At 30.8% G+C, this 25822-nt stretch overlaps 2 protein-coding genes across 3 annotated transcripts; both read right to left on the bottom strand.

Annotated features, from left to right (window-relative positions):
- Positions 4946–5362, bottom strand: LOC109325939 (uncharacterized mitochondrial protein AtMg00810-like). The gene has a single exon (XM_019558563.1). The coding sequence runs from the start codon at positions 5360–5362 to the stop codon at positions 4946–4948; it is 417 nt and encodes a 138-aa protein (XP_019414108.1).
- Positions 13947–18959, bottom strand: LOC109333135 (jasmonic acid-amido synthetase JAR1-like). 2 transcript variants are annotated; one of them, XM_019568444.1, is made up of 5 exons: positions 18848–18959; positions 17467–17765; positions 17247–17348; positions 16122–16912; positions 13947–14539 (listed from the first exon to the last, which is right to left on the bottom strand). In XM_019568444.1, the coding sequence occupies exons 2-5, from the start codon at positions 17763–17765 to the stop codon at positions 13998–14000; spliced, it is 1734 nt and encodes a 577-aa protein (XP_019423989.1). In that variant the 5' UTR covers positions 18848–18959; the 3' UTR covers positions 13947–13997. The 2 variants fall into 2 exon arrangements, with proteins under 2 accessions (XP_019423989.1, XP_019423980.1); XM_019568435.1 differs by having other exon boundaries at positions 17467–17768; positions 18848–18955.

The raw sequence follows: 25822 nt of genomic DNA, 5'->3' as shown, positions 1-25822 counted from the left end.
CTCACATATAGTCAAGAAAACCTTAACACATTACTTGCTAATACAAGAAACGTTAGTAACCGATCTGGAATTGGATATAAACCTGAACCTAAGAAAAGATCATATAACATTTAGCAGGTTCAGGTTTATATCGCAATTATGTGTTTGATAGAATGTCTGGGAAATATATTGTCTTATTTAGAAAGTAGACATTTAGCAGTGTTTGCTTCAGTAAGCGTTGTTAAATGTTTACTTTCTACAGCGCTATAAAAAACGATGTTGAATATAACCTTATATACTATTGCGCTCACTTAGAAAGCGTCACAAAAGTGTTGTTAAATGATAATTTTAAGCGCTGTTGTTTTTCTATTCTAGTGTAGTGATATGAGAACTTACAAAGAAGGGATGTCCGTAACATCTATGTGTACTCTTTGCATGGCCAACTCTGAATCTTCATATCACCTATTTTGGCATTGCCCTTTTTTTACCTCTCTGGAATTGGTTAAGCAACATGTTTAGATCTCCTATTGGTACAAACTCTATAGCTTCCATTCTTCTTGTTTGCAATAGCAATTGGAGCCCATAGGTTCCACTTGTCGGGCTATCTCAAGGATTAAGTTGGCCATTTCTTTCACTGGTAACACAACCAATCTATGTGCCAACTCTTCCTTGTCGGATTTCAGCATCCTTAAAATGTTTAAAGTGGTCATTAATTATAAGAAAGCTTCTAAGATTATGGAGGTTATTTGGAATCATCCTATTCCTGGTTGATCAAAATCAATTCTGATAGGGCTTCTCACGGTTTTCCTGGCCATGCGGGAGGTAGTGCAATCTTTAGGGATAGTTTGGAGGCATTGATGGGTTGCTTTGCTTTGCTGCCTATTTTGAAATCGAGGATTCTCTTTATGTAGAGATGTTTGCTACCATCATGGCTATTGAGATTGCTCATTCTAAAGGTTGGATGAACATTTGTTTGGAGTGTGATTCAACCTTGGTAGTTGATATCTTCAATGGTGTTGTTATGATCCCTTGGAAGCTTCTTCGAAACTGGAATCATTGCCGCCATCTAATTCGATCCATAAACTTTAGAATATCTCACATTTTCAGAAAAGGAAATGCTTGGGGTGGTTTCCCTGGGTGATGTTTGGTGGAATTCCATTCAGGATTTTCTATTGGCTGACTTTCATAGGAACAAGCTTAGATTACCTAATTATCAGTTTAAAAACATATAATAGCTTTCCTGTTGTATCTTTTTTCTTATTAATAAATTTGTGGTGATTTTGCATTGTTGCCTTAAAAAAAAGTAACAAATGGTTAAATGGTAAAAGAAAAAAGTAATGAAAATTGGACATCCTTCCTGAACTCACAAGTGACCAATCAAGTTAACTAAAGAGGCAAACTTGGCATATTGATGTGTAATAGGGATCCTCTCCATTGATATGTTTAATAGACATATATTAATGATTTAATATTTTGAAATAGTGAGTTTCAACTCAAAAAGTGTTATAAAAAAATTTCCTTCTGAATCCACATATCATCTTTTCTGTAACATCCTATTGAACGTTTTAGTTCTTTATAAGTATAGTTATAATTATTTTTTAGATAAACTGGTAACTTATCTGTACATAGGTATGGAGCGATATTTTTTATTGTTTGATTAAGAACATATATATTATCTATGTATTCGTACGAAACTGATTGATTTTGATGTATATTTTAAAGCATATAAATATCAATCTTATTATTATTATTATATATATATATATATTTATTGTGTAATAAATTTATAAAATAAGATGAAATAAAAAGATAATATTGGTAAGTTGTATAATAACTTGATAAAATAAATGGAATATTGATGAAATATAATTTACAGCAAAAGTTTATTTGTTCTTTCAATGTAGCAGGTTGTAAAAATAAGATAGCTTAATGCAAAAATAGACATATTATATTATTATGGTTAAAAATAGCAATGAATATATGATAATCATTGCTATTACTATTGCAAAATTATTTTTACACAAAACAAAGTTGTATAAAACTAGAAAAATAATATAGCTTGCAATATATTATAATTGAAAACCAGTAAGGACCACTGCACTCACATATTTTCCATATTTTCATTACAATCTGATTTGAAAAAAATTACCGTCAGAACACATATCCACATATCTCAGAATATTCAAATTTACTTGCAAACTTTCTTCAAATACATCTCCAATAGTGTTTGATATGTTATTACTATGACACAGTTGAGAATTACATAAGAATTACTTCAAGCAGGAAGATGAAACAAAAATTAAGAGGGAGAAGAAAATGAGATGTGAAATGAGATTCAAATCTCATTTAATGTCAATCAATTATTAGCATTTAATTAATTAAAACTAACAATATATAAAAAGGGAAAATGTAATGTGAGAAAATACATAAGAATAAGAATAGTATGGATATATTTTGGAGGGAAAATGTTAGTTGAGAAAGTGACATGTGTTATGAGAAACATTTTTTTAATAAATTGGAAAAAACATTGTTTTATTTCTAATAAAAAAAAAGTTGTTTTTTATTATTCTCTCTACAGCAAGGAGGAGTGAATTTCCACGACTATTTTTGTTTTGATTCTTTCTCGAGATGAGTGATAATTAAATATTCAATATTTGTCTGAATATTAAAAACTATAGTCAAATAACAACAACTTTTTAGAAAAAGTAATATTTATAAAGAAGGGAAATGGTTTTTTTGACCCTTCCAAACAAAGTAAAGAAGTCTCAAGTCACGTGAAATCTACACTTATATGACCTAGAAAGTTTCTTTGCCTTTTGTCTTAATTAATCGCCATGTGCTGCCATGAGGGACACTTGAATGGTACATTTAGGAATGATAACGGGTGGATTGAGATTGGGTTTGCACATTTCCAAAAGTAAATTCAAAATTCAAAACTTGAACCTGAATTCAATGGGGTTGAAAATAAAGATATCATCTCTGAACCCGTCAGGTTAGACTTTGAGTAAGACAAATCCAAAAAAACTCGAAAATTACAAATGTACTAAGGAAAATATTATATCATTTCGTTTCATTTTTCTCTAACATTTATATTTTCTCTTGTATTATTTTATTTATTTTATGTTTAAAGATTCAATAGTATGTAAAGTAAAATTAGAAATTAAAAATAATGAGCACATGATAGAAATTTCAATTTTAAATTGAATTACATTACTTTGGGACAGGTTCAGATTAGGGTCTTTCATCTCATCTGAATCCCAATTCTTCACCACATTTTTTAATTGCTATGATGATGTGGTTTGTACAACACCTGATCGTTATCTGTCCAATAAAATTTTAAGAAGAAAATGGGGTAGAGAATGCTTCAATAGTCTTTATTCACGAGCATATATACACTTACCCCCACACATTAGAAGTTGTTCCATTATGGGATATAGACTTTGGTATTGGATACTGAATTATTTGTGACCTGCATTTCGGTGGTTTCAAATTATTTATGAGAAGAGTGTGTTACTGTAGCAAGAGTAAGACGAAGGGTGAAGAAGAGGAATGGTAGGTGGCAGAGTGGTTTGTGATGAGTGATACGTTTCACAAATGAAAACGCAGTCCGAGACTCTAGCCAAAAACACGGGAAATGTGTGACTTTTATATGTATATTTGGATAAAATACTTCAAAAATGTAAAAGTTTTCTAGGTCTATGTTTTAATTTTTGTTGACTTTAAATAAGAATAATAAATATGAAAGTTAGATAATATATTAATTTTATAAAAAATTATATCGATAAGGTGGAGGATTTCGATGAGATTATGGAGAAGATGAGGTGCAGAAGATGAAGAGGAGATTTTATTTATAAAAAATTATTTTATTTTTATTAAAAAATATAATAAATATTTTAAAATATTTTTATTTTAAAATATTATTTTTTTTAAAATGATGTCGTTTTGTGAGTAAGAAAAAAACATTTTCACTTGATGACGTGTCAACTTGTACACGTAGGACTATCTAGTAGATATCACATCAACACTTAACGTATCACGTGAGCAAATTTGTTATAGTTAACCGAGCTGAAATGACAGAAGGATTAACGTGACTCGACGTTGAATTTGTTCGGGACAAAAATGTCACTTAAAATTTTTTAGGAACTAAATTGGTACTCACAAAATAATAAGGAACCAAAATGGATAACTACTCTAAAATAAATCTTGCACTATACATTATATATGACCAAGATTATACTTAAATACCTAAAAGAATCATGTTCACCACGCATGTATATTTTGATCTTCACTAGTTTTTTAAGGAGATCTTGAATATTGAATAAAGATTCATCCTTCTTTTTTCTCATAGTAACTTGGTGACCTTGCCGAAGTCATGATTATTTCGGATTATTAGTTAAATAGTTTTTTATTCTCTTAAAAGGTAATAAAATTAAAAAATTTATATAACATTTTTAATTACTAAGCCAGTATTGTTCTGACATACACACAATATGCAGGAAAAGAAAGAGGAACAGAATGAAGAATATTAAAGAAGAAGATGATAGATTTTTTAAAGTAATTGTGGAAGAATATGTATTTTCTATTATTGATCAAAATGCAGAATAACAAACTTAAATAACACAAACTTCTATTTGTGGAAGTTTCTTCATTTTATGTTATTCCCAAATTTCTACTAAACTTCTACTGTTGGAAGTCTTCACATTTTCTGTTATTAATGTTGAAATTACATTATATAACACTTCTCCTTAATTCAGCATTCATAACCCATTTCTTACACATATCTTCATTCTCAAACTTTCAAACCTTTCTTTCTTCAAATGTTTGGTTAGTGCATATGCCAATTGATCTTCTGAAGTGCAATAATTCAGGTTCACTCTTCCTTTGCTTACTTGATCTATAATGTAGTGAAATCTAGTCTCTATGTGCTTACTTCTTTCATGAGCAACAGGATTCAATGCACTCCAATCTATGTTTTCAGCTTCAGTTCATCCATCAAAGTGTCTAACCATACAGCCTGACATGCCCTCATGCTAGCTGCAATGTACTCAACTTCACATGATGATAAGGCAACAACATCCTGCTTCTTGGAACACCAACTCATAGGTGCATTGTCTAAGTGGAATAGATACCATGTTGTGCTTTTTCTATCTGATTTATCCCCACACCAGTCAGCATCTGAAAACTCAGTTAATGTGCTTTTGCTACAGTCCAGATTGGTTGGATACAAGATTCCATACCCAATTGTGCCTTTCAAATATCTAAGCACCCTTTTCATAACAAGCAAGTGACTTTGTTTTGGATTCTCCATGAATCTTCTAATCAATCCAACTCCATAAGCAATATCAGGCCTTGAGTTACAAATGTATCTTAATGAACCTACCATTTTCCTAAATAATGTTTTGTTTACAGGTTATTCTTCTTCTTCTTCTTGACAAAGCACATTTCCAACCTCAATAGGTGTTGCTAGTGGATTGCAATTTAACATATTAAATCTCTGCAGTACATTTGTTGTATATTTCTTTTGATACATTAACACACCAAGTTTGGTTCTTTTGAATTCCATGCCTAGAAAATATGATAATTCTCCTAGATCAGTCATTTCAAATTCAGTTTGCATTTCCTGCTTGAATGCTAAGACTTTGTGTAGATCTTTACCTATGATTAGGAGATCATCCACATAGAGGCATAGGATGAGTAGATCTTCTGCATCATTTCCTTTGACATATACACCATGTTCTGTTGTGCACTTTGTGAATCCTAGCTAAAGTAGGAATGCATCTATTCTCCTATTCCATGCTCTTTGTGCTTGTTTTAGGCCATAGAGAGCCTTATGTAATTTGTACACATTTTCTTCTTTGCCCTTTTCTTCAAAGCCAGGTGGTTGTTTGACAAATACTTCTGTAACGCCCCGAAAATTACTCCAAAAAATCTTGCTCAAAAATGGGTATTTTTTTTTATAATGATGTCATATAAAATTTATTTCATTTTCTTCGTTTCATTTTCGGAACATCACTTTAAGTAACATACAATGTGGAAAAACAAAAACACCATTACCTAAAGTTAATAAAAATATAACTCAATATAACTTTGAATCATACTTCATTATAATATCATGGAATGTTGGTATAAAGTACAAGGCGGAACCTAATCGTCGCCCAAATAAAACTACTCCAAAATAAATACCCTACACAAGTATACTAATCAAAAAGCACAAGGGTCAGTGTAGGTATAACAGTTTCCCTCAATCCTCCATGCCCCCTCCTGGGACATTGAAAAGCGGTAACTCAGAATCCTGGCAAAATGCTCCATCTGAACAAAACGTGAATAGAAGACAAACAGAAAGAAGAGGGAGTAAGACATCTAATGAATATTACTCATTGACGGCATAGAATTACACGGAATATCACATCCAGACAAACATGCATAATAAACACAATATATACATCACATATAAAAATGCACAATGATGAATGATGTTATAATCTCATATTATGAGGATCAAAGTCCACAATCTCAATGTATGAATGTTATGTTTGTTTCATCCATCCTTTCATCAATATCCTCCCAATATACTATTCGAAAATAACCAAGAGTACAGGTCTCATAACAAGCCGATTTGAACGAACTAAAATTATTCCTCGCAATGATATATGATCGATTTGTTCCGAAGAACTGTCCATTTCAGGATGGTGTCGTATCACACACTTTCTGGGCATCCTTCTCATTGATCCTGATTGCAAAGAGGGATTGTTAGAGATCGTCTAGTTTGCGATGTGAGAACTGTCCGAAGGGACTCGTGTGATCTAGATTCACCCTCAAGACTTTGTTGACGAACCACCGCCATCGTCGTCCCTCTCAACATCTCGGGGCTCATTCGTCTCCCGTAAATTTCCACTCCACTACTTCATTATCCATAATGAGTATGCACACTAACCGAGGTTAGCCGATTAAATCTTTTAATCATTATTTTATATGATCAGCCCAACCTAAGACATCTCCCAAATGAATGCTTCATGTGAGACCCGATCTTACGTCAACACGTAAATAGAGGAATAACACGTAAATAGAGGAATAACATCCCTAGTCGTTTGGAGCCCTCTCGCTCAAGCGAGAGCTGTCTTGCTCAAGCGAGGGCGCATCCATTTTTGAGGCATTTTTGGCTTAAGCGAGAAAACAATCAGTTCTCTTGGTGCCTATTTTAGCTCAATCTAGAGTTGTCTCGCCCTGAGCTAAAACACTCGTTTTCTCTAGACACTTCTCACTCAAGCAAGAGTTGTCTTGCTCAAGCGAGAGCTGTCTTGCTCAAGCGGGAAGAGCCTGAATATCATTTTAATTACTTTTCTCACGGAAAATATTTCTCATTTATATCACATGTTTTTAAACCTTGAATTTAACAATTATCACATACATATCATTCCCATAATAATCATTCAAACATTATAATTCAAGAGTAAACATGGTATTTGCATATATAAACATAACATAAATTGGTATAAGAAATATTATTGTACTTAATCCAAACAAACAGGCAATTGATTAATTACAAGCTTTCTTAATACCCAAGGCAACTCCAAACTTGTGAGGGAGTTTGGGCTACCGGATCGAAACTCTCCACTGTTTTCGATCTCAATGCATTTTAGTTTCTCGAGTGGTGTTCCTTCATGGATAACTACCACAATACTTGATATTTTTAGCTATCCTAAACATACAACTTAAGAAAGTATTCGTACAAAATCCTTGCACACAAATATTTGATTAAGTACGGGATTTCTTAATACACGAATATAACTTCAAACTTTTGACATAGTTTAGGAGATTTGGGTGTCATATTCGGAACCACTATGTCATGATGTATTCTCCCTCACCTGAGTGTGTCGGATCGCTAGGTTCTCTGTTTGCAGGTGAGCTTACTTGATCCGATCTCCTCTCGAACTCTTCATTACGCCAAAATAACATTAATTAGTTAACTAACGGAAATTATTATACTTACGAAATAACTTTTTACGCGAAAGATAAAACTTTCGATTTAAAATGAATTTAATTGCTTTCATCCATCCGATTCAAGGTTGAATATCGTTGAATCATCATTTGCCATTAAAAATCTTACAATCAAATAACACTTTTTAAAGTAAGATTTTCAATAAAACTTATACCGGAATTATGTCGTAATTCGTGGATATCCGTTGAATCCGTGGATATAGTACCAATTCCTTCAGCTGACACTGAACTCATATCAACAAAATTGACTTTTCCTTTTGTTGTTTCATCAAGAGTTGTGAACCAATCTCTTCTTCCAGTCATATGATTTGAGCAACTTGTGTCCAAATACCAGAAATCAACATTATCTGTCTTATCTTGATTACTTCTGGTAGTTGCCATCAAAAAGCAATGATCATCATCAAACTCATTGGATTTTCACTCTTGAGCTAATCCAACCCCATCTTCCTTCCCTCTTGACCATTTTGTAACTTTGCATTCTGAGGCAAATTGACCATATCCCCTACAGTTGTAGCATTGCAATTTTTTCTTATCATGATACCTTCTGCTATATGAGTTTTTATAGGAATTCTTGATCTGCACAGGCTCTGTACCCCCTTTTATCATAATGTGTTCATACTTTCTTGATGAAGATACTTGCTTGCTGTTTCTCTATCTATTGTTCTGCATCTTCCCTTTTCTTTTCTTATTCCATTGAGCAGAGAATCTTTTGTTGAATCTTGCTTGCTTGTAGAGCATGTTCACCATCCTTGTCAAGATTTCTCTCTTTCAATCTTAACTCATGTGCTTCAAGTGAGCCTTGTAGCTCTTCAACCTTGTAGTCCTCAAGATTCTTTCACTCTTCAATGGCAACAATTATATGATCATATTTTGGGGTCAATGTTCTAAACACTTTCTCCACCACAGTTTTCTCTTTGATCTTTTCTCCACATGACCTCATCTGATTTGTTAAAGACAGAATCTTGGTCATGTATTCTGAGATTGTTTCACTTTCATCCATTTGGAGAAGCTCATATTGTCTACGTAAGGTTTGCAACTTTACTTTCTTGATTTTTGCAACACCTTCATAGCTCTTCTCCAAGCTTTCCCAAGCTTCCTGTGTTGTTGTTGTAGTAGCCATTTTCTCAAAATTAGCACTATCTATACATTGGTAAATGAGGAATAATGCATTACAATCCCTCTTCTTTGCTTCTTTGTAGGTAGACCTTTGGGCTTCAATTGCATTCTCACCTATCTCCTAATAACCATTCAGCACAACCTCAAACATTTCCTGGAACCCAAAAATTTCTTTCATTTGGGTTCTCCATCTATCAAAGTTCTTGCCATCAAGTATTGGCAAATTCATGACAAATCTGTTGTTGTTTGTCATTGTATAGAACACCCTTTGTGTAGCTTCTTCTTCTTGCTTGGCTGATTCACCCAGAATCTGTCCACTTCATATTTTCCTTCACAGGTCCACTCAGGATCGTTATTAATGTTCTTGATATCACTGTTGTGACATAAACATAGTATGCAGGAAAAGATTGAAGAAGAAGATGATAGATTTTTTAGAGTAATGGTGGAAGAATGTGTATTTTTTGTTATTGATCAAAATGCAGAATAACAGACTTAAATGACACAAACTTCTACTGGTGGAAGTTTCTTCATTTTCTATCATTCCCAAATTTCTACTAAACTTCTACTGGTGGAAGTCTCTACATTTTCTCTTATTAATGCTGAAATTACATTATTTCTATTATTAATGCTGAAATTACATTATTTCTAACAAGAAAGTAGATAAGATTCACTTAGATTTATATTACATTATCATTATAAGTATGATGAACCCACCTATAAGATATAGCTCTGAAATGTGGAGATTTCTTACCAGTTAAGCCAGAGATAGGTCCGGTGGCTTGAAGCAGAGACCACAACCATAAACAATGGGAGGACATTTGATGTCCTATATATTGTGTCACTCTGTGTATTAATGATTGTGATTTGTTAAAGAAATTATTTAAATTAAAAATTTAATAATTAATTATTTTTTAACCAATCATAAGTAGTGACATATAGAGTGGTACATTCTTTTAGATATAAGATATCCTCTCATAAAGAATGAATTATGCCAACAACAAAAAAGAGTTTAAAGAAAGTATAAAATTTTGTAAAAACAATGTAACTAACTTCCATTTAACAGTAGATTGTAGGAGATAAATAAATCAAAATAATTAAGAGGAAAAAACATATATATTGATAGGTCCGAATTTTTTAAATGAGTGAAATATCTGTGAACTGACAGTGTAAAGATTTATATTAATGATGTAAAAATCATACCGTACCGGTAGGTTTGACTAGAAAACCGACGAATCGGACCCCTAAATGGTACAGTATAGATGTTGAACCGGCCAAGTATCAAAACCAGTTAAAATCGGTGAACCAGCCGGTATTTGACTAAACCGGCTGGTATATACACATATTTTTTTTAAAAAAACTTAAAAACTTAAAAACTCATTACAATGTGACTCATCTTTCTAATCCTTCTTCAACACTTCAAGTCACATGTTTCAAAGACATATTTAGATTACACCTTTTGGTTCCTAACATTCGTGTGTAATCTCAATGACACTTGTGTAATCTTGGAGCACTATCTGAAGATAGGATTTGGTGCAAAAATATAATCTCAATATAAGACAACTTTGACTCCTTAGTGTTTAATGTTAAAACTCCAAATTTATTTGTTTTTGTAGAGTGAGTTGTGAACTTGTGTCATTTACTTATATTTTGCGGTTGTTAAGTGATACTTTTGGAATGATATATGTTTTGTAACTTAGACTTTGAATTTGTTAAAAACTTAAAGTTGTTTGTTTGTGTGAAATTTGAGTAGATTATGAATATGGATTATAAATTTGAGTACCTACTTATTTGGAAAAAAAAATTGTTATAGGTTTATATATATATATATATATTTGTATTTATTAAAGTTGTTTGTTTATGAGAATTCTTACTTCGACTATAAATATGGATTATAAATTTGAGTATCTACATATTAGATAATTTTTGTTACAGGTTTACATATATATATATAAGCATGTATGTCCAGTTTAACTGACATGCGGTTTAATTACTGAACCATTGGTTGAACCATATTGTACCACTATACCAGTACCATGACCAGTTTGATAATTGATACGGTTTTAACAATACTGATTTATACACAATCATTACATTATTTATCATTCGTTTCTATTAAAAATTAATTATCACACATTATTTATCATTCATTTATTTATCATACATTATTTATCAGTCAACAATGATTGAAAATAGATGGTGGATGTGAACAACCAATTTTATCCAACCTAAAACGTTTTTTCAAAATATAACAAATGAAAATAAAATATGTTTTTGAAATATTTTCTATCGAAAAATTACTTTTTTAGGTGTCCCGAAACAAAAATAATTTAAGTTTGAATTTTTAATTTATTATTTTTATTAAATTCGAATTTTAAATCTTAAACATCATAATAACACAAATTAAATTTTTGAATCCGAATTAAAAGCAAAAAATTGGAATCTCCTTAACATTCTGTTTGAAGTTAAAAAGGGAATTGATTTGATTTTCAAATATGTGTTAATATTCAGCTTTAAATAGGCATGTGGCACATGAGATATAGATTCATCAAAAATTCATTCAAAGAATTTTGCATCCATCGTCTATTTTCAAGAATCTTCAACAATTTTCTCAATCAAAAATTCATTCATCAATCATTTTCTTCTCTAGACATTATCTTCCATACACAATTATGGAAAAAGTATAATTTTCCAAATCACAAAACAATTCACTCAATCAAAAAACTCATTTATCAATCATTTTCTTACTTCCACTATATCTTTTGCATACAACAATCCAACATCATCTCACCAAAAGCTAATAGCCGAAAATTACCTCCCAATCCCGGTGTATCAAAAGGCACACTTTTGCTGGCCAATGTGAGTTGTAAATTTTCTAGGCTTTGTGTGGACGTGTTTAACTTTCTCCAAAAAATCTCAATCATTCACTTGCCTTACTCTCAGGTATGTAGTCTATTTTTCATTACTGCGAAAGTATATATTAACTTTTGTTTGTATATATTAGCAAATTCCTTTTGTTTCAATAATCATGCACTAAAAGTAACTTCCTACATATATTAGCAACAATAACATTATTGGTAAAGAAATAATTTGTACATTTTGATTTCTTATAAAATAATTTTTTTTCTAGATACAACCCTCCATGTTTGCTGCTTCATTGAGTAATAGTTATTTAAAAATAAACTTACTCCTCCTATCACGTTTTATTTCTAGTGATGTATATTTTTTATAACATAAAGATTAATAAGTGAAAAATAAAAATTTACATTAGCCCTAATGTTAAGTTATGATGTAGTATCGAACACAATGGTTTTTTCTAAATGATAGTATTAATCAGCCTTTTTCTAAAAAATATATTTTTATAATAAAAAGATAAAAGTTTAATTAAGCTTCTTTTCTTAGTATCAGATGTGGTATCAGATCGCTACTTCAGGTTATTAGTGGTTGAAGAGTACTAGGGTTAACGGATCTTCTCATTATCATTGGACTTGGTTGTGGCGTATGCATGTTCCTGAGAAAGTCAAATTTCTTTGCTGGCTCGCTGCTCACAATTCTTTACCGATCAACCTGCTTCGTTATAGAAGGAATATGTCTACTTCTTCAACTTGTAGTCGGTGTAATAATACTACTGAGGATCTCATTCATACTTTCAGGGACTATATGAACTCATCCTTGTTATGGTTGCGTTTGGGTTTTAATGGAGCTCATTTTTGGGCGAACCATTCATTTTTGTCTTGGTTGGTGGTTAATGCTAGACAAGAGAATGGTCGCCTCTTTTAGCTGGTGTCTTGTGGGCTTGGTGGTGGCGAAACAACTCAATTTTTTATAATACAATGTGGGATGTTTCTTTCGTTGCAAGGAGTGTTCATCATGATTTTGGAGATTGGTGTTCTGCTGATATTTCTTCTATTGATCCCCCTATGTCTTCTGTCCACTAGTGTCAGCCTGATATTGGTTGGGTTAAAATTAACGTTGATGGTGGCTGTAGTTTGAGGGATCAATCCATTAGAGGGGGTGGTGTTATTCGCAATGAGAATGGTCTCTGGCTTTCTGGTTTTTCTATTAATTTTGGTATTGGGTCCTCAATTCTTGCGGAGCTGCTGGCTATTGAATATGGGTTAACCTTAGCTTGGAATTTGGGGCACCAGTAAGTTATCCTAGAGAGTGACTGTCTGGAGGCTATTTACATCATTACAGTTAGGATGCAAGTTCGCTTGGACCGTCTATCGGAGGTTATTACCAGTATTGGTGGTTTGCTCAAGAGAAATTGGGATGTTCGACTCCAACACATCTTCAGAGAAGAAAATATGATGGTTGACTATCTATCTAAGCTTAGTTTAGGCTTGGAGGAGAATTCAAGAATTTGGGACTTACCCCCCTGCACGAGCGCTTCCTATCCTGGAGTTGGATATTGCCCTTATGATGTAATTTTTTGTCTTTTGCTTTTTGTTTTTGTTTTCCAATGCACCAAAAAAAAAGATGTGGTATCAAATATGAGGGTTATACTTCACTCATTTAAGTAGGAAAAGTATATTAAAATTAATAATTGCTAAAAATAAAATAAAATAAACTCAACTAACAAATATTTTTTTACCTAAGTTGAACTCAAGACCTCCGGCTTACTAAACAGGTGCTCTGACCAACTGAGCTACGAGAGCAGTTTATTTTAATTTATTTTAAAGCTGTATAATCTTTATATTCTTTTTTTTATGTAATAATATAATCAATTAGTTTTACTTGTTAGATTTTGTTAATTAAAAAAGGAGCATAGTTATAAAAAAAGATTAATAATGCCTTAATTTTATAAAGAGGGTGATAAATACTAACAATTTTATTCTTTCTAAAAAGACATATATTTAAGAATGAAGGTACATTTTATAAAATTATCCACCACTCCCATATTTTACTCAATTGAAAGCAGTACTAAGATAGTTCTGAACAACATTTTCACTCAAGATTTGCAACACTTTGGTGTTTGTAGGACCTACACATCTTGGTGTCTTATATTGACTAACAGCAGCTCCTAATCCTAAGTAATGATCAAGAATCTTTTGGAATGTTCCACTCCTCACAACTCTTAGTTCAAGTGCTTCAATCAATTTCACTTTCCTTGAACTTATATATCCTGCATCAACAAAAGACTTGTCTAAACAATTGCAACATTCACTAAGCAATTCTTCACTTGCTTCACCACTCATTTCAAAGAATATAACATAGTGCCCTGGTTCTTTGGACAAATCAACATGGCTAGTGAAGTCAACAATTTCTAGTTTTTGTTCTCCTAACAATCTTGTTGCTGCTTCAACTGCTAATTGTAAATCTTTCTCTGTGTTCTTGTCAATGTTGATAGTAAGTAAAAGACTGATTCTCCTTATGAACTTGAGTTCTGGAGTTGTGTTATGGAACCCCATAACTTTCACCACATCCCCTAACCTATACCGATATAAACCTGTAATTTGGACAAGTTTTATGATTGGTCAAAAAAAACACTTAATCATTACACTTTTAACTTTACTATATTTTTTCAACTAATTATATAGAGTGACATGTTTTTTGGATACTAGGTGTACTCTCAATTCTAACCATCTCCAAATTAATGATTCCATGTAAATTCATATGATTTTTATTTATTAAAGCATGAACAATGATTTGAAAGTTTGGTCTAGGATTATGTATTAATTTCTCATTCATTTTTACCCTTCTGGATACACATTATTCTAAAAATTAAAAAAAATTAAAAAGAAATTACATGTTATTGCTTATTCTTATGAAGCATTCAGAACTTTGTATTGATTGTGTAGCGATGAAAGAGAATAAAAGCAATTACATGTTATTCCTTTCATGTTATAGTAATTGAAACTATAACATGAAAGGAAGAATGAAATAGATAGATGATATATAAAAGTAAAAGTAGTGAGAATATAAGGGTTATAAAAGTTAACATACAAAATATATAAATTCATTATTATTAGTTTTGGTTAATTCCATGCTAAAACACTTCAAAAGCCTATTAAACTCAACCAGAGAGAGCATTATTCTCAACAAAAACATCACTAGAAAATCATATTACCAAATTAACACTAACCACATGCCTTGGAACCCTATAAAAAACATGGTACAAAATACACTTTATTTTATACGAGCATTAATGATATGGTAATTTTCTAATTTATGTTAGGTCCCACTCTCAACATATGAGAAGGCATACATAGGGGTACCCCAATGTGAGGTAACCTCAAAGGAAAGAGGAAAGTGATGGGAAATGGATGAGGAAATGCATATAGTAGGAATCAAATTCTCCCACATGCTTCATGTGTACATATCATAGATTCATAGTCATCTTAATTGGACTTACATGCATACCTCACATGTATTGATGTTGAGAAATTTTCTTGCCTTACCACTACTTTAGTAATTACTTGTTCATTTTTTCCACCTTCCAACATGTGAGGCATGTCATAAATTTTAGTTTGAAATGTTTTTTTACTCCCCTCATTTTACACAACTTTCAAATAAGTTCTAATAATTAATTTTGTTTAATTAAATCCAAATAAGTTTTAAATTGAATCATTATTGGTTATAGAATTTTTTAATTCGATCCTTACAAATTGTATTAATAGAAACAAACCTATATAACTTATTTAAAGAATAGGAATTTAATTTTAAAAAATAAGTTATAGAAATCTATTCACAAAACATAATAAAATTGTAATTACTAAAAGAATAATTTAACTAAAAGTAAATGAGTGCATGTAACATTTCTCTAGAACTTAATTGGTCTAATAATTAAGATTAAAGATTCAAATTAGTTCCTAAAATTTTATACACCATATTATTAGTCTTAAAAAATGGAAAACCCCAAATTGATACTAAAAACTTTCAAATGATAGTAAACTTAGTTCTTTTTAGGACAAATATTAGGAACATTTGGGTTTTAAAATAATTAATGTGTTCCTACACATAGTTATGAACCTTAGTCCCAAAAATTCATTAATTCAAAGACAGAAAAAAGCAAGAGAAAAAATTAGTACCTGCTGGATTTGTGATAACAATTTCATACTCTTCACCGACCTTCACTTCAGTGAGTCCAAGTGGCTGAGAATCAATACATAGTTCAATCTCATTTAGAGGAATGAATTCAAAGTAACCAATTTGAGGAAGAACAGCATAAGTAGCCATTTCAGGTGCAACTTTTGGATTCACATTTGCACCTATCCACCCTTCAGAGGATCCATAATCAGCAGTTAACAAAGGTAACTCACCAGCATAGTGCCTTAACTTCTTCAAATAAGGCTCCATTGACCCAGTCATTATGCCATAAACATACTTAGCATTAGGAAAAATCTCTTGTATTAAACCATACCAATTATGGCTTAACTTCACACATTTCTTGTGTACCAAGTTAGCTAATTCTGGATTTGGTTTGAGGATTTTTGACATCGCGGTTCGGATCGATGGAACAGTGACCCTGCTGTTTAGAACCCCTTCTCTTATATCAGTACATAGATCTTCCCAAACTTGTTCAAAGGTTCTAAAAGAATGCACAATGCTATGTGCAAATGTTGAAGATACTAATTGTACTTCATCTCTAAAAATTAGGCCACATAATAGATGGCAGTATAGTGATTGGTAAAAATCAGGACCAAATATCACCTCGTCCGGGCTGCAACATTGCGATTGAAGAGCTTTCATTCCGCATTTGTAACTCACATTTCGGAACACATTGGTTGTAGCAGTTCCTGCTAAGAGTCCTCCTTTTGTTTTGAACTGTTTGCTGCTGTATATGAAGTTTAATGCCTTCCCATTCTTTATAGGATACTCTCTGCATAATAGAATTGTATCCAATTAGAAGAAAATAAACATACTTTTACAAAATTCATCACTTCTAATTATATTACAAAACTTTCTAATGAACAAATTTGATACATATGATTTTTCACTAAACTTTTTTCTTTATGGTAGAATCTGGTATGTGTACATAATTCATTATTTCTAATTAAATTTTATTTCTTTCTTTATGATGAATATGATACATATGTTTAGTCATTGAAAACTTTGTTTATGACAAATCTGATGTGTTACACACAAGAAATTAAATCCGGTACAGCAATTGAATTTGCAAATTGTAACCAAAAATGAAAAATGAAGTTGAATACCTGTTCCTAAAGGCAAAAGAAGTCTGATATATCTGCATTGTAGTTTCAAACAATTCATCATTCCATGGTACATATTTTGGCTTCCCCTGAGTAGTGCCAGAGCTGCAACAATTTCATATCACTTTTGAAATTCAGAAACTTATCAAATGCTATTATACAAATTCAGTAGACTAAGATTAAATGAATAAATTGATGAATAAGAGATACTTAAGATATGCACCTTAAAGAGATAGTTGTGATAGGTTTTCCAGTGAGAATAGAAGCAGCATCACCATCAACAATTCTATATATATAAGGCTCCAAATCTTGGTGAGTAACCAATGGTACACATGCCTTGAAACTCTCAGGGTCAGTTCTTCCATTGAGTCCTAAGTTCTGTAAATACTCTGCAGATGCATTATCCTCCAAAATCTTTTTAAGTGTTTCCCTTTGAACCCTTTCTGCATCCTTTGTAAGTGACTCAAATTCTTCTACCACTTTGTCCATGTTGAAGTTAAAATCTTCCACTCTCTCTAACATCTTCTACACAACAAAAAGAGTACTTTATTATGACAAAATGATTGGTGATGAATGATGATTCTTATTTTTGTTACTAATCATGATAAAAGCTAGTACAAAATTTAAATGCCATATGGGTGAAAAGTCAATTCAGGACAGAGAGATATTTGCACAAGAAGACAAACATGTTCACTATCACTTTGTGGTTTTCTACTTTTCTTTTCTTGTTATGGTTTTAGCCCTTAATTATTTCTTTTATTGCTAGCAGGCCCATGGAATAAAATTTAGAAAAATTGCAGGGTTCTATTTTCATCTTATACTAGAAACATGACAAATGCACATGCTAATTGCTACTTGTACTTTGATCCTTTTAGAAAATCTAACACAAATGGATATTTTCAAAGTTGATGCAGTACCAGTCATTAGATGAAGTGGAAAAAAGTAACCAAATAAGTAAGTGGTGAAAACAAAGGGAGGAAAAAAGAAATTACAGTAAAAATTATAATATTACTTTTTTTACTAAGACACAGAGTCAAGTCAACTTTTTCACTAGAATAAAATGACAAAATCTCTCAACTCAACTTTCCATTAGAAGAAAATCTCAGTTTCCAACATGAAAATTCACAAATCAAATCGAAGTTCATATGTGATAAAAAAATATCAAGGGACAGAAGATACATCAAGGAAACAGATAGAAATTTAAAAAAAAAATTACAATTAATGCAAAGGTTAATTTTTGAGGTACTATCTATAGTGTAGAAATACCACAGTGAAGAAAAAAGTCAATAAACCAAAAAGTATAAGAAAAAAAAAAGAAGAGAGGGAGAGGGAGAGAGAGAACAGAAAGTAATCTCATAAAGATAAGTTTTTGGAATACCCTTTTTTTAGAATAAAAACATAAGTTATGACAAAAAAATCATCAATTGTGTAGGAAAATAAGATTTAAAGAACAAAAACAAAAGGGGTGAAGGAAAGTACACTTTATTTGATTCCTGGAAAACCCAGTAGTAGAAAATAGAAGTAAAATGATCAAAGTTCATCTGGGTAAAAAATAAACATAAAAAAGTAAACTTTTTTATGTCATAAAACAGAAACTGAGTTACCTGTGAGAAACTGAGAATCTTCCTTTGTTTGATGAGTAAAAATAGAAAGAGAGAGAAGAAAGTAGTGAGAAAGTGAGGGCTGGGTCTGAAGGAAGGTTGGTTTGGATTTTGCTTACTTCTATGCAAAAAGTTTGGAGCAGTGAAGAGACAACTAGGTTTGTGACAGCAAAGAAGGTAGAGTTGTTATTATTATATTGTAATGGAGTTAGAGATAGGTACCAGAACATGTCATGTTTTTCTCTGATCTGGTCACTTTTACAGTTTCAACTTTGACCTTTGAAGCCAGAAGAAAGATGCGGCTAATATATACATATAAAATAAACTAATGCTCAACAATTAACCATTGGAATCATTAACCGGGTCTAACAATAGTATAATTCTTCTTTATTATATTTTATGAGAAAAAATATATAGATCGGGTGTAAGATATTTTTATATTATTATTGTATTATTTATTATTAATTATTTTATAATTAATGATTTCGAAATAAAAATAATATAAATGAATGATTATAATGCATATTAATTAAGTACAAATTTTTATACTACCAATACATAGATATTATACTTATATTTTGTTTACAAAACATTAAATCTAAATTATTTCACATATTAATTGATATGCATATAGACTTATTTAATATTTTCTAGTTGGTATACTATCCTCCCTTTTATACTAGGGATGGTAACGGGACAAAACAGACACAGATAATACTTTCCTATACTTATATATGCACTATTTATGGGTGTTCATATGGGTAGTGGGTATTTGTGCATACCCCATTGGTTTTTAAGTTTTAATACATATTTATATATTTTATAATAATCAATACTTATAAAATAATTATTACATGAATAATAAAATTTATAAAAATGTTTATTATATATTTCAATCACTAAAATTTATTATAAAATAATACAAAAATAGATATATAAAATAATAATGTAATATATATAAATTATTTAATTGAAAAATAAATTTATAAGTATGCGAGTACCCATTGCAGGTATTTTAACGGGTAACTATGGGTAGATATTTTTGTCATCCTTATTATATACCTTCCTAACTGCATCTCAATATTCGTCTTAATTTTTTTGAATTTGGACTGCCTTCAAGTTGATATATTCTCTTAGTTTATTTAGGCTTCTAATAATCTTCTTAAATAACTTAATATGCAATTTTACTATTTTTTATATAATTGTATCTCTATTGCATCCAATTTTAATTTTATCTTTATCAAGTATATATTTATTCATCTAATACAATATTCTCCTAGAATAACATTTCAACATCTAATATTTTATCTCACATGATAGTTATAAGGTAAAATATTTTATTAAGCTTTATTAATACATTTCTCAACATATGAAATGTGCAATATAGTATAGAATAAGAGAAAAAGATGTATGTACTGACAGCGTATCAGTTTTATATACTATTATTATATCATCCACCATTGATATTTAATTATGGTTGACTTTTTAAAAAAAGTAATCTAAATAAATGGTAGATGATGAAGTGCATGTGCATAAATCTTTACACTGTCAATATATAGATTCTACACTCATAATATCTTATATGGAAAAATGTTACAATATTGATACATTTAATGATGGAGAATATTTTATTAAGCTTTATTGATACATTTATGACGGAGAATGTTTAAATATGGTGAAGTGTAATATACTATAGTATAGTATAATAATAATATAGGGACAAGTGTAAAATGCATACTATATTATATTTTAATTGGTCCTATATATTTATATAGGGATAAATTTCACAAATTAAATATTTAAAAGGAAGTATATGGTAGAATATTTCATTGCTATTAATTTAATATTATATTTATGTAGTGACCAATTTTATCAATAGTTAAATTTTAAGGAGTAATTAAGAAAAAAATTATAATTTCTACTTATAAAATATATAAATTTTAGGCTTTTTATGCATTTTCTGTATAATATATAAAAATTTCATTAAAAATTCAAAATTATGCATATTAAAAAATATATTGGGATTTACCGTGCCTACAATTGTACGAGAAACTTAGGATAAACTTGTATCATAAAAAAATTTAATGTAGTTGGCTTATTTAGATTCCAAATAATATAAGTTAAAGTGTAATAGAAATAGGGTAAGTATTTATATATAATGATATTATTTACTATGTGTTATTTTATTTAAAAGTAAAAAATTATTGAAAATGAATATTTGATGATGCAATAATATTATAATTGTTTTACACTATTAGTGTATATATAAGTTGAGAGGGATCTCTTATTCCAATAGCAAGTTTTTTAAATTTATTTCACGTTTTAACCATCAATTTTAGAGAAATCATGCATTGAATTTTCTTAAAATTAATGTCTAGAACATGAAGTATGTTTTTTAAACTTACTCTTAAAACAAGTAGATTTTTTCTATATAAAACTGGTTAATTAATGTATAAATGTGTTCTTAATAACTGAAGGGTCATTGTAGAGTGTAGCTTGCTTCCTTGCTTTAGTGGAGAAGACTCGTTCTTCCACTTCAATTTGCCTTTTAGATATTGTAATATTATCTGGACCACTCCATTATTGCAAAACTGCAAAAGCCACAAAACAATTCTTTTTCCCAATGTATATAAATTATGTAATAACTGATATCCGTCAGTTTTAATAAAATTATACCAAATATTTTTCCCTTTTTTTTGCCCCTATACTAAAATCCCTAATTTATTAAGTACATTATAGTTACTACTCCTAAAGGAATGGTGCGTAAAATTTTTAAACCAAAATAGTGATTTGCATAATTAATTTAAACAAAATATAGCATATTGTATAGATAAGTCTAAATAGTATAAAAATTAATGTTTTTTATTATTTTTGATTCGTTACAAAATATAATGGTTTAAACAATATCTTCATAGAATTGTGACGTATTTTGTATCGAAATGAAGAAACATTGAATTTTTATACTATTTGAATTTGCCTCTATAATATATCTTATTTTGTTTAATTTAATTAAACTCATTACTTATTTTTTGTTAAAAGATTATAATTATTATATCTCCTATAGAGGTATTTAGTATAAAATGTATATTTATAAATTATGGGTGACTTGTATAGGCATAAAAAAATATGGATGATTTGTATAATTTTACTTTAATACAATGGAATGTCAAACTCTAACTTTAATTATCTTCTCAAAACATTTTATAAATAGAGTGAATACCCATTTTAAGTCTTTTCTTTTTTGAAAGACTGAAATGATATGAATGACTAAAATGAGTATTTACTCATATAAATAAAAACAAACCTACAAATTTTCCAATAAAAGTTTCCCCAAATGTGGTTTTTATCTATCCTTACGTTTCTTTTTCTTGGTGCAGCAGAAACGATCGTTGCATAGTGTTGGTCACAAACAATCAAATAAAGTGCATAAAATAAATATAAGAGAAGAAGACAATAGAATTTGGTAACGGGGTTCGACCAATTGTGCCTATGTCCCCGGGAGCGCTGAGTGGCTACCAAAATATTATTAGATAATAAGGATTACAAGCCCTAGCACACTCATGGGTCCACCTTCCCGTAGGGTGTTTCTGTTTGGTGTTTATATCTGGTGCACATTTTAACAAGAGACTTGAGTCCAATATATAATATTGGTTATTCTACTATATTCTAATACTAGACAATATGAGACTATCACAATAACATATTTCAAGCATCCATAACAATCTCCACATTGATTAAAATAGACGAATATCTCGCTCATTAGGAAATCTACACAAGAATCTCCACCTTAGCGAATATATAACTCCACTTTTGTTTAATGTACAATTCTTTTTAACTGCTCCCCTACAGCATAGACCTTCTGAGTATCTTTGACGATATTACCAATAGCCTAGCTCTCCAAACTTGTAGTGTAGTTTCCCATATCGCCATCAAATGGAACAAGTCGCCTAGCCACCTATTGCTAGGAAGTCTTTCGATATATTGGAACATCTACACAAAAAGTTCACCAACAATGGTCCTCTTTAATACTCAGTCAAACTAAACCTTGGAGCTTCCTTGGAAAGCCTAAACCGCTATCACCATTGTCCACTCTGACAATTCTAGTTCAAAAGAACTATTATACTCCACCATAAGGAATATACTCACAGCACACACCTTGCGTCAATACTAACTAATATATGTGTCACTTCCTTACATCTAAGTCAATGCCCATGTCACACCTGTGCATATCTACTAGTGCTCATGTTCCAACTTGCATCAAAGTCAATGCCCATTTAACACCATACATCAACGTCAGTCAGCCCCTCTATACTTTTGTGAATCTACTAACAATTAACATCCTTCACTGTAACGTCTCAGACATGCCATTACGATATTTCACTTCTCATCTCAAATGAGAATATTCTCTCAACATCTACAGAGATATGGTCAACACCTGTCTCTGGGTCAAACTCAACACATGAGTTCCTATTTCCACCTTGATCCTAATCTAGTACATGAATTTCTGGAATTGTGGATCAACATATATCACCTCCCACGACAGTTTCACCATGTTTACTTTTCCTTCAACTCATCTACTATATCTTTGTCACTACCTTTGACATACCTTGTCTAGCCATCACGCCATCACCCTCTTTAGCCATTATCTATTGTTCAAGTTAAGAGCCATCTACCAATTGATCTGATACCAGTTGTTGATGCAGTGGAAATGGTCGTTGCACAGTGTTGGCCACAAACAATCAAATAAAGTGCATAGAATAAATATAAGAGAAGAAGACAAGAGAATTTGGTAATGGGGTCTGACCAATTGTGTCTACGTCCCCAGGAGCATTGAGCGGCTAACAAGATATTATTAGAGAATAAGGATTACAAATCCTAACACGCTCATGAAATGTTTCTATTTGGTGCTTATATCTGGTGCACATTATAACAAAGGACTTGAGTCCAATATATAACATTAGTTACCTCTATTCAAATAGTAGACAATGTGGGACTAACATAATAACATATTTCAAGCATCCCCAATACTTTTCTTATCAGCCACGTGGCTTAATAACAATTTCTTTAGTAACAATAATTATAAGAGAAAAACTTAGTCGGGGACAATGTCAATATCACTTTTGAAGATACCCAATCATAGTTTGATAAATCATTAAATTGTGTGTTCCACTAGATTAACTCATATTTTTTTCCACCAACAAGGTGTTGATTTAATGGTGTAAGGCTCCACTAGATCTCTAGGATGACCAAAAGGTCAATGGTTCAATTCGTGGAACACATTTGTTGGGATGGGCAGTCACACATCTTGAAAGGGATTAGTTACTGGAGATATTCTTGGTAGTACCAAAAAAAGTCATGTTTTTTCCTCTTTCTCTCTCCCTAAAGTATTTATCTCTTCCTCTATCTCCTGATCTACTATTTAATAATTTAGTATAGTGAGACCTATAATTTAATGATTTGTCAAACTATGATTTGGTGTCTCCAAAAGTTACGTGTTAATCTTCAACCAAGTTTTTCTCTCATAATAGTACCTACTATTATCTAATCTATAACATGTTAGGTTTGGAGAGGTTTTGCATAAACATGTCATACTAAAAGTTTAAAAAAAAATATTTGACTTAAGATGTCAGATTTTAGGTCATTTAAAATGCATATTAAACCTAACAGACTCACATATTTAATTAGTTATATAACAACATTCTAAATAATATTATTATATAAGAAATTTTAATATAACAATTTAATTTACTTGTTTTGATTAGATGAACCTAATTAAAAGTATGTTTACTAGCATATTTAAATGGATATTTGTCACCCTATTTCAATGTCTTATAGTATAACAATTAACATGTTATGTTAAATTTTTAAGCATGTCAGACTTAGGCTTTAATTTTTTAAATAGACCAGATTAGGCTCCTACATACTATATGTAACACTGTGAATATTTTGTATATGTTTTATTAATTATTTATTTTAACAATGATTAATTTTAGAAATTAATCGGTATTGAATTAGACTAAATCGTATTTGAGTGTTAGTCCTATTTTGTGATTTCCTATTTTGTGGTAAATATTCGTAATTTTCAGTGACAGAAAGAATTTGAGCTGCTGTCGAGTCCAAATTCGTCCGAATTCGGCCCAATAACGTGTTTTTTGAGTTCCGTAACTCGGAATCGAATTCCGATTGCACCATTGGCTTCAAAATATTATTTCGAGTCAAGATAGACATCAAGGTTGTTCAGAACGAATTTCTAATATTTTTCAATCTGAATTCTGTGTTTCGAAGTTCTAACCGTAAACCGAAATCAGGAGATTTTTATTATCCGACCAGGTATTAGCCGACAATACTCGGGAAAGGTTTAATCGAGAACGTGTCATCGAAAAGATCACATCACTTTCATGTAAGAAGCTTGCTTGTTAAACAAGCAAAAATACATATTCTCTTACACAAAATTTCCTAAATCACTCAACAAATTCTCTCACTCCACCACCATTAGACACATCATCTATGCTAGTTTAAATCTACTTACTTTGCATTAAATTTTCTGATTTGATGAGGGTGAGGCTCTCCTATAAATGTATCACATCATTCTCTCATTTTTACACTAAATTTCCTATACAAACTAAGGTAGTCTTTTATTTTCTCTTCTTCATCTTCTTCTCATACTTCATAGAAAGTTATGAGCTTTTATTATGGTGTTCATAAAGTAGAATTTATATTTGTTCTTTAAGTGTTTTATGAAGATATAACTAAAGGGGATGATAATAAAATCATATGAACCTTTATGTAGTTTTTGACTTTTGTAAATCTTGAAATTTCTTCCTTGTTCTTAGATGGAAAAACTATATCTTTGGACAAGGTTAGAGGAATTATTTGTTTGGAAATATTATAAATTATTGTTAGTATTTGAATATGTTTAAAGGTGATGATTTTAACATCAAAGGAACCTTTAATGTGTTTAGGAAAAAGTTTGTATTT

This window comes from Lupinus angustifolius, chromosome LG02, assembly GCF_001865875.1.
Source record: "Lupinus angustifolius cultivar Tanjil chromosome LG02, LupAngTanjil_v1.0, whole genome shotgun sequence".
Taxonomy (NCBI): Eukaryota; Viridiplantae; Streptophyta; class Magnoliopsida; order Fabales; family Fabaceae; genus Lupinus; species Lupinus angustifolius.
Note: the sequence above shows the minus strand (reverse complement) of the source record. Positions and strands in the feature narration are given on the sequence as shown.

What these genes read in the sequence shown, in the direction of transcription:
- LOC109325939 (XM_019558563.1), bottom strand. Translation starts at nt 5,362, where the DNA reads ATGGTAGGTTCATTAAGATACATTTGTAACTCAAGGCCTGATATTGCT.
- LOC109333135 (XM_019568444.1), bottom strand. Translation starts at nt 17,765, where the DNA reads ATGTTAGAGAGAGTGGAAGATTTTAACTTCAACATGGACAAAGTGGTA. An exon ending in ATCACAACTATCTCTTTAAG is followed by an intron (nt 17,349 to 17,466) that starts GTGCATATCTTA and finishes AAATTGTTGCAG; the next exon opens with CTCTGGCACTACTCAGGGGA. An exon ending in TGTTATCACAAATCCAGCAG is followed by an intron (nt 14,540 to 16,121) that starts GTACTAATTTTT and finishes TCCAAATTACAG; the next exon opens with GTTTATATCGGTATAGGTTA.